The 15,882-nt window shown below is 40.3% G+C and overlaps 1 protein-coding gene across 2 annotated transcripts in view; it reads left to right on the top strand.

The window, feature by feature from the left end:
- LOC139942471 (transcriptional regulator protein Pur-beta-like) overlaps positions 1-14,201 on the top strand; it is a 28,932-nt gene extending 14,731 nt beyond the window's left edge. The window contains exons 6-7 of one of the 2 annotated variants that reach the window (XM_071939261.1): positions 1,462-1,671; positions 2,420-14,201. In XM_071939261.1, the coding sequence (XP_071795362.1) occupies positions 1,462-1,635 (174 nt within the window). In that variant the 3' untranslated portion in view covers positions 1,636-1,671; positions 2,420-14,201. Of the gene's footprint in view, positions 1-1,461 lie in introns of both variants that reach the window. The other variant, XM_071939260.1, reaches the window with a different exon arrangement.
- The last annotated feature ends 1,681 nt before the right edge of the window (positions 14,202-15,882 follow it).

Consider the following 15,882-nt stretch of genomic DNA (forward strand, 5'->3'; position numbering starts at 1 on the left):
GGAAAATTAAGGAGTGCTTTTTTCCCACACGCCAGTGATTTTCAAATCAGAAGGACTGGGTAAGATCTCACTCTGGTACACTTTATTATCCTCAAACGACTCACATTTTCCATATAAAAGTACTAAGTTCTTATGTAGCGCTTTCTCTAACCCCAAGTGGTGTATCAAAGTTTGGCTAAGTTGTTTTCTTCGGTAAGGTATGGGGAGCTATGTTATGAATCATGAGACATATTACTTTTTAAAAGCATGTTATGGTTTACAAGTTGCTCTGCCGACCAAACCAGGAACAACAGGATAGTTACAGTGCCACGAGCGTCACTGAGTGACGGATATGAGCGCTATTTAGGAAGCCACTATTATTATAATTACTATTAATATTTGGCCTGCTCAGAAAACTCACCTTCACACGCCCTCTGCCCTCGTTTGCAACAGGGATCGGCACGTGAAGCCAGGCAGTAGGAGTTTGCATTAAGAGAGGGTGTTTGAGACGCTGATCATACGGGACGTTTCAATGGTTGAGGATCGAGGCTCAATCCTCCTCACCGCCCCCGATCATCCTGAAACCTTTGACCCATAAATGAACACTATTTAAGAAGCCACTATTATTATTCTTATATTCACTTCGGATTTACCCATATTGACCAATTTCACCTGACGTCATCATCAGAAAAATTTTGAATACGCCATACTGGTGGGCAATTTTATTGTGCGTTTATAACTCTATGCATAGAGTATGCTGTGCGTTATGCAGTGAAGTGGGCATTTTTGACGACGCGACGTTAACGTAAACCTAACTTGCCCACCAACATGATGAGCGTGGCACCAGTCGCCGCGTGGGACGCGGGTGCAAGGGTCAATACAGTGATGTGTGTCAGCACTGTACACTCAGAACTTACCCAAATTATGTGAAAAAAAAGGCATAATTATTACTCGGATGGGATCCGAACCCAGAACCTTTGCAATTCTAGAGCAGTGTCATATCACCTATGAACCACTGAGATTGCCCGGTGGCTAGAGGCAGTTCAAATCTTATGATTTAGCAGCGGGTACTGCAAGTGATTTCATATTATGTTAATTTATTATTCTTCAGCCGGCGTTTGGGTTTGAATCCCAAGCCGTGACACTCGTGTCCTTAAGCAGGACTTCGGATGGGACGTAAAGCCGTTGGTCCCATGTGTTGTGTAACGCATGTAAAAGAACCCAGTGCACTTATCGTAAAGAGAAGGGGTCCACCCCGGTGTTCCTGGCTGTGGCTGCTGTATGCGCCATAGCACCTTGTAAACCCTTGTAAGGTGCTAAATAACTGGGTCTCAAAATAAATCACTGCAAATACCTATCTTTCTGAAAGTTTGTATATATACATGTATACTCATCGCCTTGAGTACCTCGTTTGGTAGATCGTTTACGTGCGCTATATAAGACTTCGATATTACTATTATTATTCATATTTGACGTCCTCAGCCACGCAATCAGTACCGTACATCCATCACCATCCCCGAGCGGTCATGGTCTCGTTTCCGTGACATCTTCACCGATTACGTGGACAAGATGAAGGACCTACGAGCCGCCCCGACCGAAGAGGATGATCCCGACCAGGATCAAGGCGACATCGAGGGGGAAGGGGACGAGGAGTAAAACCTTGCCGCTGTTGTATTCAGCTATGTTCATCTTGTAAGTACACCACACCCTAATGGGTGTCGACTGGGTGTAACGATATAATGGAGTGGGAAAGGGGGTATCGTTCGGGTATGAGCTTGGAGAGATTTGCTATAATGGGCGTAATGACTGGGATAAGGCGTATGTGTAGGACTGTGCATTACATGATGGGCGTAATGAGTGGGTAACTATAGGCGTGTCTATAGGACTGTGCAGTTAAATGATGGGCGTAATGATTGGGATAAGGCGTATCTGTAGGATTGCATTACATGATGGGCGTAATGAGTGGGTAACTGTAGGTGTATCTTGAGGACTGCAGTTAATGATGGGCGTAATGAGTGGGTAACTAAAGGCGTATCTATAGCACTGTGCAGTAATTGATGGGCATTGGGGCCTGCTATAGACAGATCTTTCTAGGGTGTTGTGGTTATGAAGGGGAGACAGTCTATGACTGGGGAGTCCGGGAACCAGAGAGGTCTGTCTATCGGCTGCATGGTCAGGAGATTGAGCTGCTACAGTGTTGTAATGTTAGAAGTGTTGGATATCGGCAAACATGATGTTTTAGTTCATGGGGTTGGTCTATGGTATCCAGAGATCTGAGTGTACACCGTCACGGAAAACTGGATTGTGCAGTTCGTTGATTGCGCAGTTCCTGGCTCGGCAGTTCCTTGATCGAGCTGCCGAAACGCTTTGAGGGTGTAATTAGTAGGCTAATGGGGGTGTGTTAGCAAGATTGGAATAACGATATACATGCATTTGGCAGTTAGTTTGGTAATCAACCCAGCAAGGTATCACTCTACAGCATACTGGAGATACTTAGTTGGAGTTCAAACCGAACACCGTTCAGAATCAAGGACAACTGTGAGCCAACTGGAACGCTTATAAGAAGGATACAACAAGCTGCAACACTGGATCTTCAAGGATGTAGCAGTTTGGTAAGCATTTTATGTGTGTGCGGCGGGTGAAACGTCGAAATGGGTCGTGTACAAACATGTATATAAACACATGCTTTATTTGTGTGTGTGTTTAAAGGGTTACCCCCACTGACTAAGGCCAACCAACTGGTAACGTTACTGCACTACAATTGTTCATGGTCATTTTGAGTGAATGTCCAAAAGCACAATGTATCTCTGTTTTCACAAAGAGAGACCTAATAATAATAATAATAAACGGCTTTTATATAGCGCCCATAACGCCCAGGGTCCCGAGGTGCTTCACAGAGGTTAAAATTATTACGCAGATACAGACAAATTTAAGGAAAAAACAATTAGAGAAACCTACTAACTTTTTTTTTTCACTGGAAAACAAAATCTTAACAAGTTTTGTTTCCTTTGAAAAGCAAATCTCACTTGAATCATAAACTCTGATAAATTATATAATTGATCGGGCGTCAAGACATTAATTTGAGATCATTTGCACTTTTTAATTCGTGAAGTCATCCTGTAGAGTTTTAAGGTATGGCAAGGTTTAGGTCGCCATATTTTTTGCCAAACTAATGCTGATTTATAGGCAAAAACTAGAAAAGAAAAGATACAATAAAAATATTATGTTAAAAATTTAGCTGAATACAGTGTCTACTTACTAAGAAAATGTTAAAACAAACTGTCACCATATCTTCACACAAATGTCGGAACCATCCGCGTTAAGTGAGGTGATGGCAGGTACCAACTGCATCTCTTGCTGCAGCATTCACGAACAGACACAACCCTCAGAAGTTTGAGAAACGTTCCATGCATGAACCATTTCTCTATTTCAAAATTTGTATTGTTGTTTGATCAATTGAGGCTTTTTATATGACAATTTTGCAGGATGCTTTATACCATTACCATCTTTTTAGTGCGTAGGCTTTCAAACAGAAATTACAAAATTTTTGCATTACCCTCTCTTTGTGAAAATGGTGGCGAGATGGGCAAACTATGTATAGTTTGTAGCAGAAATAGGCTACCAGTGAAGTACCGTACATGTAGAAGTACCGCGACAGATTCCTAAAAAGTCTACGTTGTAAGCCAAAATGTAACATGGCATCGTATTTCAAATGTATTTATGTACTTCATAAGCTCAGTTTCAAATACATTTTGGGAATAAGACTGGTGTTTAAAATGATCAAATGCAGTGGAAGTATTGCATAAACTTTGAACTTTGAAGTTGATGACTGGTACTTGTCAGTGAGTGGTAACCCTTCCATAGTTACAATGCAACTGTTTCAAGTTGTCACAGCTCGTGATCTTCTGTGGGCCTTTTAGAAACCATGGCTTTGGCTTTGGATTCGGCTTCAGGCTCCATCCTCTCGTCTGAAGCCCTGCACGCGTACGCAAAGCACGGGCAATAATTGTCAAAACAACGGCGGGGCCAAGCTAGCCTGAGGCGAATCTGAAGTCGGAACCGCCCATCCCATGCCATGGCTATTGTTTTGAAACCACGGCTCTGGCTTTGGATTTGGCTTTAGGGTCCGTCCTCTCGTCTGAAGCCCTGCACACGTACGCAAAGCACGGGCAGTAATTGTCACAAACAACTGCGGGGCCAAGCTAGCCTGAGGCGAATCTGAAGTCGGAACCGCCCATCCCATGCCATGTCTATGGTTTTGAAACCACGGCATTGGCTTTGGATTTGGCTTCAGGCTCTGTCCTCTCGTCTAAAGCCCTGCACGCGTACATAAAGCACGGGCAATAATTGTCAAAACAACGGCGGATCCAAGCTAGCCTGAGGCGAATCTGAAGTCGGAACCGCCCATCCCATGCCATGTCTATGGTTTTGAAACCACGGCTCTGGCTTTGGATTTGGCTTCAGGCTCCGTTCTCTTCGTCTGAAGCCCTGCACGCGTACGCAAAGCACGGGCAATAATTGTCAAAACAACGGCGGGGCCAAGCTAGCCTGAGGCGAATCTGAAGTCGGAACCGCCCATCCCATGCCATGTCTATGGTTTTGAAACCACGGCTCTGGCTTTGGATTTGGCTTCAGGCTCCGTTCTCTTCGTCTGAAGCCCTGCGCGCGTACGCAAAGCACGGGCAATACTTGTCAAAACAACCGCGGGGCCAGGGTACCCTGAGCCGAATCTGGAGCCGGAACCGTGGATTTGAAAAGGCCCTTGTATTCACCCATCTATCCTGAAATGAATACCAAACTGAATCACTATTTCACACTCTCTGTAAATTCTGAATATAGTTTATGATGAAATATAACAAAATTTTCTATGAACTTTCAATTAATGAATGTGAACTATTCTGTGTTATTGGTGCTGTGATAAAAAAAAGTTATCGTCCAACACTCACACACACTGTACATCTACACCTTTTCACAAAGTGTGATATTTAATTCAAACTCGACGAGAGAATAACAGAAAGTGCTGGTCTGTAAAATCGACCACAAATATTATGGCAAGGTACTTTCAGCTGTTTCTTTGAAGTTTACATTGCGTTGCTGCTAATACTGCTGAGCAACTTTTTTTAAAGTAGGGCACCATCTACATTCAAAGCACTGGACACCTGTGGTAATTTTCCAAGACCAGTAAATACAGTCGTGTTTGACCATTACGTTAGAGGACACCTGTTGTACTTTCTGTTCCTGTATTGAAGCAATCCCTATTGGTTTTGTACATAAATGACTATAGTGAGGACCCCCCAAAAAAAAGAACCGACTAGTGAGGACCTATTGTCCCTATTGAAAAATGTCCTCGAAGGGTAGGCCATACAAACGGTAAACCCACAGTCATGTTTGACCATTACATTAGAGGACACATATTGTACTTTCTGTTCCTGTATTGAAGCCATCCCTATTGGTTTTGTACACAAAAGACTAGTGAGGACACATGAAAACAAAGAACCGACTAGTGAGGACCTATTGTCCTTATTGAAAAATGTCCTCGAAGGGTAGGCCATACAAACCGTAAACCCACAGTCATGTTTGACCATTACATTAGAGGACACCTATTGTGCTTTCTGTTGTTCCTGTATTGAAGCAATCCCTATAGGTTTTGTACACAAATGACTAGTGAGGACCCCCCCAAAAAAAGAACCGACTAGTGAGGACCTATTGTCCCTATTGAAAAATGTCCTCGGAGGGTAGGCCATACAAACCGTAAACCCACAGTCATGTTTGACCATTACATTAGAGGACACATATTGTACTTTCTGTTATTCCTGTATTGAAGCAATCCCTATTGGTTTTGTACACAAATGACTATAGTGAGGACCCCCCAAAAAAAAGAACCGACTAGTGAGGACCTATTGTCCCTATTAAAAAATGTCCTCGAAGGGTAAGCCATACAAACCGTAAACCCACAGTCATGTTTGACCATTACATTAGAGGACACCTATTGTACTTTCTGTTATTCCTGTTTTGAAGCAATCCCTGTTGATTTTGTACATAAATGACTAGTGAGGACCCATGAAAACAGAGAACCGACTAGTGAGGACCTATTGTCCTTATTGAAAAATGTCCTCGAAGGGTAGGCCATTCAAACCGTAAACCCACAGTCGTGTTTGACCATTACATTAGAGGACACCTATTGTACTTTCTGTTGTTTCTGTATTGAAGCCATCCCTATTGGTTTTGTACACAAATGACTAGTGAGGACACATGAAAACAGAGAACCGACTAGTGAGGACCTATTGTCCTTATTGAAAAATGTCCTCGGAGGGTAGGCCATACAAACCGTAAACCCACAGTCATGTTTTACCATTACATTAGAGGACACTTATTGTACTTTCTGTTGTTCCTGTATTGAAGCAATCCCTATTGGTTTTGTACACAAATGACTAGTGAGGACCCATAAAAACAAAGAACCGACTAGTGAGGACTATTGTCCCTATTGAAAACTGTCCTCGGAGGGTAAGCCATACCAGCCCATGTATTCTCACTTGGTGTATCCAAACAAACATGTATGACGGTATTTAAATAACAAACTTGGGAAAATTTAGACTCAAATGGGTACTAAGTTTCAAGCGAATAACGAAACAAAAATCACCCTTTGCTGCACAAATTTGTGTGCTTTCAGATGCCTTGAAAAGGCTTCAGGCCTGATATTTTGACTGAGAAATTACCTCTTTCTCAAAAACTGTTTTGCTTCAGAAGTTCAGAGGGTGGGCGCTCCAAATGGAAGCTACATTTATAAGAAGCAAATATTGCCTTTTTTGAATGTGGGAGCACAAAGAAGTAAACATTCTAAGTAGATGGATCCACCCTCTCGTAGTCACTACGACATTCAAAGGTAAGGCTTGAAATAAGCTAGTCCCCATTCTTTCGTTTCAAGAAACAGCTGAAAGTTTTGATGTAAGTTTCACATTCACTGTCAGTCGATACAATGTACAACTTTCAACAAAGAATCATTTTGCCAAGAATCAGACGCCATAAGTTTAAAAATATTTTTTGTTCCAACGCCTTTCACTTTTGTTTTTGATGTAACAATGGAATAACATGATTTTTATAAACGTTCATATCTGACACCAGTTCTTTACCAGTTCTTCACCATTACACACTTTAAAGTCATTGAAATGTACGAGTCAAATTGACATCTTTAGGAGTTAAGGCCCAACTTTAGATTGAAAGTCCATCATATATATCATAGTTCCCCTTCGTGTTGTACACTTTCGATATCGACCCTATTTAAACAAAAAGTTAATGAAAAAATATAAGTGGATAAGTTTCCTAGTTCTTTAGAGTAACCAGATGGACCTTGACCTTCTTGTTGTAGCCTGATAAGATGTATCTGTCCATAGATAAGGTCAAGCTTGCGCAATCAGAATTGTAAATCATCGTTTGACTAAGTTTTCCCGAACACTGTCTGGTCGATGATGGTTTAGGCCAGTCAACAGAGAAAGCAGCCTGTGCTGCCAAAATTGAAATGTATCAAGCTAAATCAATCACAAGAACCTTACTCTGCCCTCAGAGAGGTTAGGAGAAGCAATGTTAGGTAAGTGTCTTGCTCAAAGAACAACATGTAGGGAATTGGCCACCAGAGCCTGTGCCAATAGGGCATAGAGTTATAAGAACTAGAGGGCGCACTGGCGATGCTTCTTGCACAAACGCGACGAGACCGCAAGGAGACACGTGCGCGCCATTCTGTGCGCGCGTTGAAAATGAAACGCACGTTGGGTTGGAGTTTGTGTTTATCGAATGCTACGCGATGCTGTTTTGTCAACTTACAAAATGGCCGAACAAGCATACGCTGTTTGGGTAACATTATGTTACGCGCATCACGAAAAATGAACATGGCGGAAGACTGAAACCGCCACACCGGGTCGCGTATATAGGCCAATGCACACGCTGTGCGATCCCTGTTTTGTCAACTTAGAAAATGGCCGTCTGAGCGCATGCCGTGTCGCGTATAAAGGCCAATGCGCCCTCTAGTTCTTGTACATAATGACTCTATGCCATAAAGTTACTTCATCACAAAAGTAGCCCAGCACAACAAAATTATGCTCACCAGAATAAAGTTACCAGGCCCATGAAATTGGGGCATAGTGTACTGTATTGTAGCCCGCTCTGTCATGCGTGCAATTGTGCGCAGTTTACTAGTGGTGGACATTTACATCAATCAAACTACAACAAGAAGGGAAGGGTTTTGATGGGTTTGTTGGATAGTCGAGTATATTTCCTATTGATAATGCTATTAAGAAAAAAAAGGTAAAGCAGCAAAGTTGTGTTAATTTAAAAAAGAAAAAAAAAGAAGTACGCCGTAAAGTTTGTAAGGGGTTGGGTCAATGACCTGTTGGATACATAGCAAGTGTGACTGGGTGGTTTCAAGTTTTACGTTATTGACTAAAATACCCGGAGGGTAAATGTTGGTAGTGAACTTCTACATGCTTTTTGTGTACATGTAAATTTAAGAGAAGCTATAAAATGATTGCAGTGGAAGATTGTGGTTTAAATGCAGATTGTTTGAATTTTGAAAGTAGATTGCTCACCGATGCTGTGTATGCTTTACAGGCTCGTTGGCCCAACTCTGATTCGCTATATTAGGACATTGTTTGGTAAACAAAAAAGTGTATTGGTTGGCTAGACGTTGATACAACAGGACTTCTCATTGGCTGTCTGACCAGATATGCAAATGAGGTGGCCTGTTACAGGACTTCTCATTGGATGTATGGTGAAATATGCAAATGAGGTGGCTTGTTAACGGGACTTCTCTTTGGCTGTCTGATGAGATATGCAAATGAGGTGGCTTGTTTACAGGACTTCTCATTGGCTGTCTGGTGAGATATGCAAATGAGGTGGCTTGTTTACAGGACTTCTCATTGGCTGTTTGGTGAGATATGCAAATGAGTTGGCTTGTTTACAGGACTTCTCATTGGCTGTCTGTTGAGATATGCAAATGAGGTGGCTTGTTAGTGTGTAGTTCTTGAATGTTGCAAGTTTTGATTCATTCGCATTGTTTCATTGTGTGTGTGTGTATATATACCGATTGGCTAGCATTATATATTTACAAGCTTTGTATGAATGTCTGGCCCCTAGATGTTTAAGGATTAAGGATTGTAGTCAAGTTAAGCATTACTTGTCCATAGTTTGGAAGACAATTATACCAACTAATATCAAAGAGGTTTAACCAGACGGAATAGTGTACCATAGAATTCCTTCTGAACAATTTGTAACGAGATTGCTTGTGAAAACTCACTGGATTATTTGCAAGAGTCTAGTAATGCTATACCATTGGGTCAGTAAACCTGCATTTCAAAACCTTATTTCTTCGCTCTTGGGATTTTAAGGAGTGCGCTCTTTGAATGTTTGAGGAGAGGTGCTTGCAATTAGCAGAATAAATTTCACACAATACAATTTAGTCCTGGGTGGATTTCACCAATGAGTTAAGACTAGTCTGATAGTGATTTGGGACGAGTTACTCATCCTAACTTATGACTAGCCTTTAGTGTTGAATAACTCCTAGGATTAGTCCATAGTTAAAGCCATTATACACTTTCGGTAAACAGTATTGTCCAAAGGCCCACACTTCGTGTATCACAACTGATATAAAAAATAACAAACCTGTGAAAATTTAGGCTCAATCGGTCAATCCGAGTCGGGAGGAAATAACGGGGAAAACCCACCCTTGTTTCCGCACGCTTTCGCCATGTCATGACATGTGTTTAAAATAAATCCGTAATTCTCGAAAACGAGAATTGATAATTGTTTTAATGTTTTCTCGAAAAGTAAAGCATTTCATGGAATAATATTTCAAGAGAAGTCTTTCAACATTACCTTCTGAAAACCCTGTAAGTTATTTGTAAATCTGTAAAAAAAAATATGTTTTTCTGTTCCGAAAGTGTATGATGGCTTTAATAGGACTACCTTTGTGAAATCGACCCCTGTTCGATTGTTAGTGATTACTGCAGAGGTACATTTACACTCTTAGTGTTACACCAAGGTCATGGTGTTATCCCCAATACTTTATTATATGATAATTCAACTTTCAAACTCTGAAATCCTAACTAAATGTTGCCTCATTTTAAAGTACATAAAATAAGCTAGGTGCATTTGTTATTCATATTATAACAAACGAACAAAGCATTGATATTTTCAGCAACTCAAAGAAAATGCACTTTGGTACTTAAAAAAAAGATGGACCAAATTCTTTACATTTTGTAGGTTTATGATTGCTTTTGTTTAAAAAAAGAACTAAAATTCCCCAGATTTTCTGACTTGAGGAGTTCAAAGTTCACCGAATGTTATAGTTGTACACATCCTATGGACAAGTAAGCATTTCCCACATTGCATGAAACATTTTCTAAAGCATCACCTAAAGTAAGACTGGTGCACATCTGTCACCAGGTCCGTATTTTAACAAATGAACAGGGTACTAACCAGGCAATTAACATCTTTGCACGGACAGGAGGTTACGTTTACAAATTATTCATTCCAGTATTGTTAGTCGTGATAGCAATGTCGATGATTTTTATCAATATCCTACCTTCTTAGTTTCGACCATAATAAATGAACCTTTCTACTGCAACGTCACAGCAAACGTTTTAGCCAACCTACGTGTAGGTTTTGGAAAAATGCTCACTGAGGGATAAACTCCAAACGTGAAATTTGATTATTTATTTCTCATCAAATATGAAAATTCAGACAGAAATATTTCAAGTGGTGTTTTCTACTATTATCATCATTAGACCATAAAAGTTTTATGTAAATCTGTGATCTTTATGATTTTTGTTTCTTTAACGTTCCTTTAAGAAGGAACCTGACTAAATCTATTTTAATCCAACAGCACGTTTGTCACTCTGCTTTTGGTCCAATTTCAGACAATTCTGTTTCATAGTTTGCTGCTTAGCTGACAAGCAGGATACCAGTCACATCAAATGACAAACAACCAGGGCCCAATTTCATGGCTCTGCTTACCGTAAGCACAGAATCGGCGCTTGCGGTAGCAGGGAATTCAGTGCTTACAGCAAGCAAATTTCACAGGTTAGCGACGAATTTTGGCTTCTGCGCGTGCGTACTTCACATTACTAGGCATTCTACGCTTACAAGGCTAGCGCAGAAATTCGGCGCTTGCACGTAAGCGGGGAATCGCGATCGTAAGCGCAGAATTCGGCGGTAAGCAGAGCCATGAAATTGGGCCATGTTGGATTCTGAATGAAAGGGTTGTTTTAACATTTAATACTCTTCTTGTACCATTATATCATTAAATAGTTGTCCACTGAACACACTAAGATAACCAGGGCCTGTCCAGTAGAAATGTTCATTGCGTTGGATAGTACTCTCAGATAGTTCTCAATTTTGTTTTTTACGCAGTCAGCTTTTTTATCCAAAATGTACAAGGCGATAATGTAGGGACAGGAGTGCTGTTCATTGAACCCTATTCCTATTGATGTACTACCCTACCCCACTTGCCCATGGCACAAAATACCACACCACAAAAGACTGGAGACTAAGTCCACAGTACACAAGTGTTGGAGTTTTCTGCTATATCTAGTGTACAAGCAGAGAGGTTGCTTCTCACATTTAAAGGGAAGGTACACATTAATTTGGTAATTGTCAAAGACTAGTCTTCTCACTTGGTGTATTCCATCGTAACCATAAAATAACAAGCCTGTGACAATTTGGGCTCAATTGGTCATCGAAGTTGCAAGAAAATGATGGACGAAATTGTATGCTTTCAGATAAGAATAAACTACTTCTAGCTAGAAGTCTTTTATCATTTTAGTGAGAAATTACCTCTTTCTCAGAAACTACGTTACTTCAGAGGGAGTCATTTCTCACAATGTTTTTTGCTATCAACAGCTCTCCAATGCTTGTTACCTAGTTAGTTTTTAAGTTAATATTTGTTTTGAGTAATTACCAAACGTGTACCTTCCCTTTAAGGCCCTCTATGGTTTAGCACGTGCTACATTGCTGATCATCTTCAGCAACGTAACGTCAGACCAGGCCTTAGATCGTCGTCATCATCACACATACTCTATGTTCCCAAAACTCGTCTAACAAGCTACCGAGACCGTGCCTTTTCTAGCTGCGCACCGCGTCTCTGGAATTCCTTGCCAGACGAGCTTTCAAACACAACTTCAAAACTAATCTGTTCAATTTGTCTGCTTGCTAGCTTCCGGTGCCTTTGAATGGTACCTTCCAGATACTGTGCGCCTTATAAATTTTATGTTATACATTCAGTAAAATATTTTAAAAATAAACATTAGGGAATGCACAAAAGACGAATTGCAACTTGCGTCATCGGCCGCCATTCTTGATGAATGTGTACGCGTGAAGAGCCATCACTGGCTGAGAGTCGTGCGTAGCACGTACACGCTTTGAAATCAATTGTCTGGAAGGTATCGTACTTTGTGGTAGTCTGTGGTACCAGTGCCATCAAGCAGTTAAAACCTATGCACTCATTGGGGAGGGTGTGGTACATGTACTTTACGACAGCCTGTGGCACAAGTGTTTAAGATGGTAGAAAAAAAATCAGAAACAGCCTAAAGACATGTGAAGTGTTTTGTTTGAATTATTGTTTTAATGTTAAACCAAAGATGTTTAACCAATTGAAAGTCTGAGATTTACTGAACAAAAATTATTATTTCTGGACAACATGGATTGCGAACCTACTGCTCAACTCAAAGTCAAGCAAACAAGGCTGAGATTTTTGAAGGAGCTAGGGTGAAAGGTTAAAGGTCAAAGGTTAACAAAATGGCAGCACTCTTGTTCTTGATCAATCTGGTTTAATACTAGCGTCACTATTTGTAGAAGCATTATGTAGCTTAGTAACCATTTACTCATTTTAAGTAAAGTTCTTTGATGTTATGTGAAACCAACCATTGTAATGAAATATTTTGCAGTCAAAAACATTTTCATTTAAAAGCACTGTACACGTTTGGTAATTGTCAAAGACCAGTGTTCTCACTTGGTGTATCCCAACACAAGCATAAAATAACAAGCCTGGGAAAATGGAGCCCTCTTGTGAATCAAAACCTTCAGTCCTTGTTAATTTACTGTATTTGGGAAACGCACGCTCTGGGAACAAGGTCAGATTCATAAGCACGAAAACTTGCTTAGCACAACAAAATTATGCTGACCAGAACAGGGTTACCAGCCAAACTACCATGTCACATGTGCTATTTGTGACTGGTATTCTGCTTATTTCTGCTTACCAGAAATTTAGCCCTGATCCATCTGTTTGTAAAATCAGTACCAATAAGGTCTTAATCAGTGATTGCTTTCAATTGCAATGCAAAACCTGTATCTAAGGGTGCGTTTGCTTAGCTTCTCTGGGTCTACCCTGCGATACTCACTCGGGTGAGCCCCTAACAAGAGCTAATCCAATGACCACACTCGCTCCCACGTGCACCTGGGGCCAGCCCAAGGTGACCCACTCCACTACTAGCAGGGGCTGACTCGGGTGAGCCCTTGGAATGACGTCAAAGATAATAAAAATAATAATATTAATAATATTGAGTTTTATACGCGCTTTTTCACGCCCTACGGGTGTTTCAAAGCGCTTCACATTATTACCCCTGGTCACTGGGCCTTAATTCACTCCTTAAACCATCTCAGCTCCCTGGGGAGTATACAGCCTGTGCAGCAAATGCTCTACTCGGCTAAATCAATCACAAGAACCATCTCTGCCCTCACAGGTACCCATTTACCCCTGGGTGGAGAGAAGCAATAATAGTTAAGTGTCTTGCTCAGGGACACAAGTGTTACAACCACGATTCGAACTCACACTCTTTTGAACAGAATCAGCAGAGCTTGAATTCAGAGCTCTTAACCGCTCGACAGACAGGGGGGCATACCGGGTCAACCCAGGTGAGCTAAAGGAACGCACCCATTAATAGAATGTTTTTGGCCGCAAGATTGACTCATTACATTGATTGTGTTACATTGGTTGTGAAGGTTTATTGTTGAGGTGTATTTGTGTACAATATGATAACAAAGTGATATGAAGGTATCAGATTCATGGAAGGTTTTGACGAGTTTATTCGGAAGACAGTTTAGGCAAAATCAAGCAGTGATTTTTATAACAACTTTGCCTTGGAACACGTTGGAACACGTTGCCTTGGATCAGACGAGTTGGTCTATAAAAAGCGTTTGAAACCGTTTTTTATGAAATGCATATGGTTAGAAAGATGTTTTAAAAGTAGAATATAATGATCCACACAAGTATCACTCAAAATTGCACGGTTTTCCTTTTATGTCGCTAACTAACACGGTCGGCCATTTATGGGAGTCAAAAATTTGACTCCCATAAACGACCGACCGTTTTAGTCGACGAGGTAAAAAGAAAACCACGCAATTTCGAGGCATATTTATGTAGATCATTATATAATACTTTTACAACATCTTTCTAACCATATGCACTTTATAACAAACGGTTACAGACCGCTTTTCAAAGACCAACTCGACCGATCCAAGGCAACGTGTTCCTTTAATCTTTCAGATGTACAGCCCGTTTCGTTACATTTTTTATGATTACACCCTTGAAAGCAAAATGTCCAAGTAGGGTTATTGAAAAGAAACCGCTTGCTGCAAACTGGTCCTTCATTGGTCGCATTATGTCATGTGCAAAAGAGAGTAGACCTAATCACAAATAGGCCTCTAATGCATGAGATGCATGCTGGTCTAGCTAGCAATCAAGTTTGATTGCTTGATCGCTAGATAGACCAGGATGCACCTGTCCTCATTCAACAGTTAACGCTTGTGAAATGGGTATTTGCGAAAAGGTAAATGGAGACAGGCTTGTCTGTCGCCCTCAAGTGTCTACAAATTTACATTTTTTGGTTCAATTTGGAAGTTAATACATAGCCTGAACAATTTATGTCACACTTCGAGGATGATGGAATTAAGCCAGAAACCTGCCTTAAGCCAACGTCCATAATCACCTTTGACCTCCCATTCATTTTACATGGTCTTCATGGTACGGGAGATGCCCAGTTAAATCTGATGTACATTTGAATACATATAAAGCCAATACCTGTTTTTATCCTTGTGGATAAAGTCAGGGGACCAGTCTAGTTAATACATGTAAATGAGCAGTAGCTGAGGTTGTGGTTTACCAATGAAGAAGCAATCTTTTTCCATACACCGAATAAATCAAACTGAAATAACTTTTGGATTCTCTTTGTTCCATGGGTTGAGTTATAAACTTGTCAGCAAGGGTTGGTTGATTTAGCAAAAGTAGCATGGTGTCTTATGTAGCGTAAGGTAAACAACATAATGAACCTATAAGTCGGATTTAACCGAAACAAATGTACGCAATAGAGAAACGGCTAGAAAAAAGTGTGTCTAGCTGTGACGTAATAGGCCACATTGCAATGAATATTGCAGCTTCGTAGATTAAGACAAGTTTCTACTTTAATCTTCAACCTGTAAACTTTTCAGAACCTGTCCATAAATATTCTATAAGATTAAATTATATATTAACTACTTTATTTGTAAATTTATTATACATTGTTGCAGCCAAATTTAACTAGTTTAAGTACGATTAACCTGGTTTAAAAATCATAACTAGCACTAGTTATAATGAAAATATGTATAAAAGTTACGTGCAGGACAATTTTTTATTATCAATATTTATTTTTTCATATTGTTGTTTACGAATCCATAATTAGAGAAGTCATAATTCAAGTTGGTTACAGTTGGTAGAAATAATTTTCACTTGATATTTTATTGGAAAAATGCAAGTGAAAAATGCTGTTTTAAAGAAGAAAAAAAAGTTTTCCAATCAAGTCTGTACATATGCATTTAAAAATGAAATATTCGCAATGATATTTTTATATCTGGTTATCATATAGAATCTCATTGTTAAGACTA

This window comes from Asterias amurensis, chromosome 10 (assembly GCF_032118995.1).
Source record: "Asterias amurensis chromosome 10, ASM3211899v1".
Taxonomy (NCBI): Eukaryota; Metazoa; Echinodermata; class Asteroidea; order Forcipulatida; family Asteriidae; genus Asterias; species Asterias amurensis.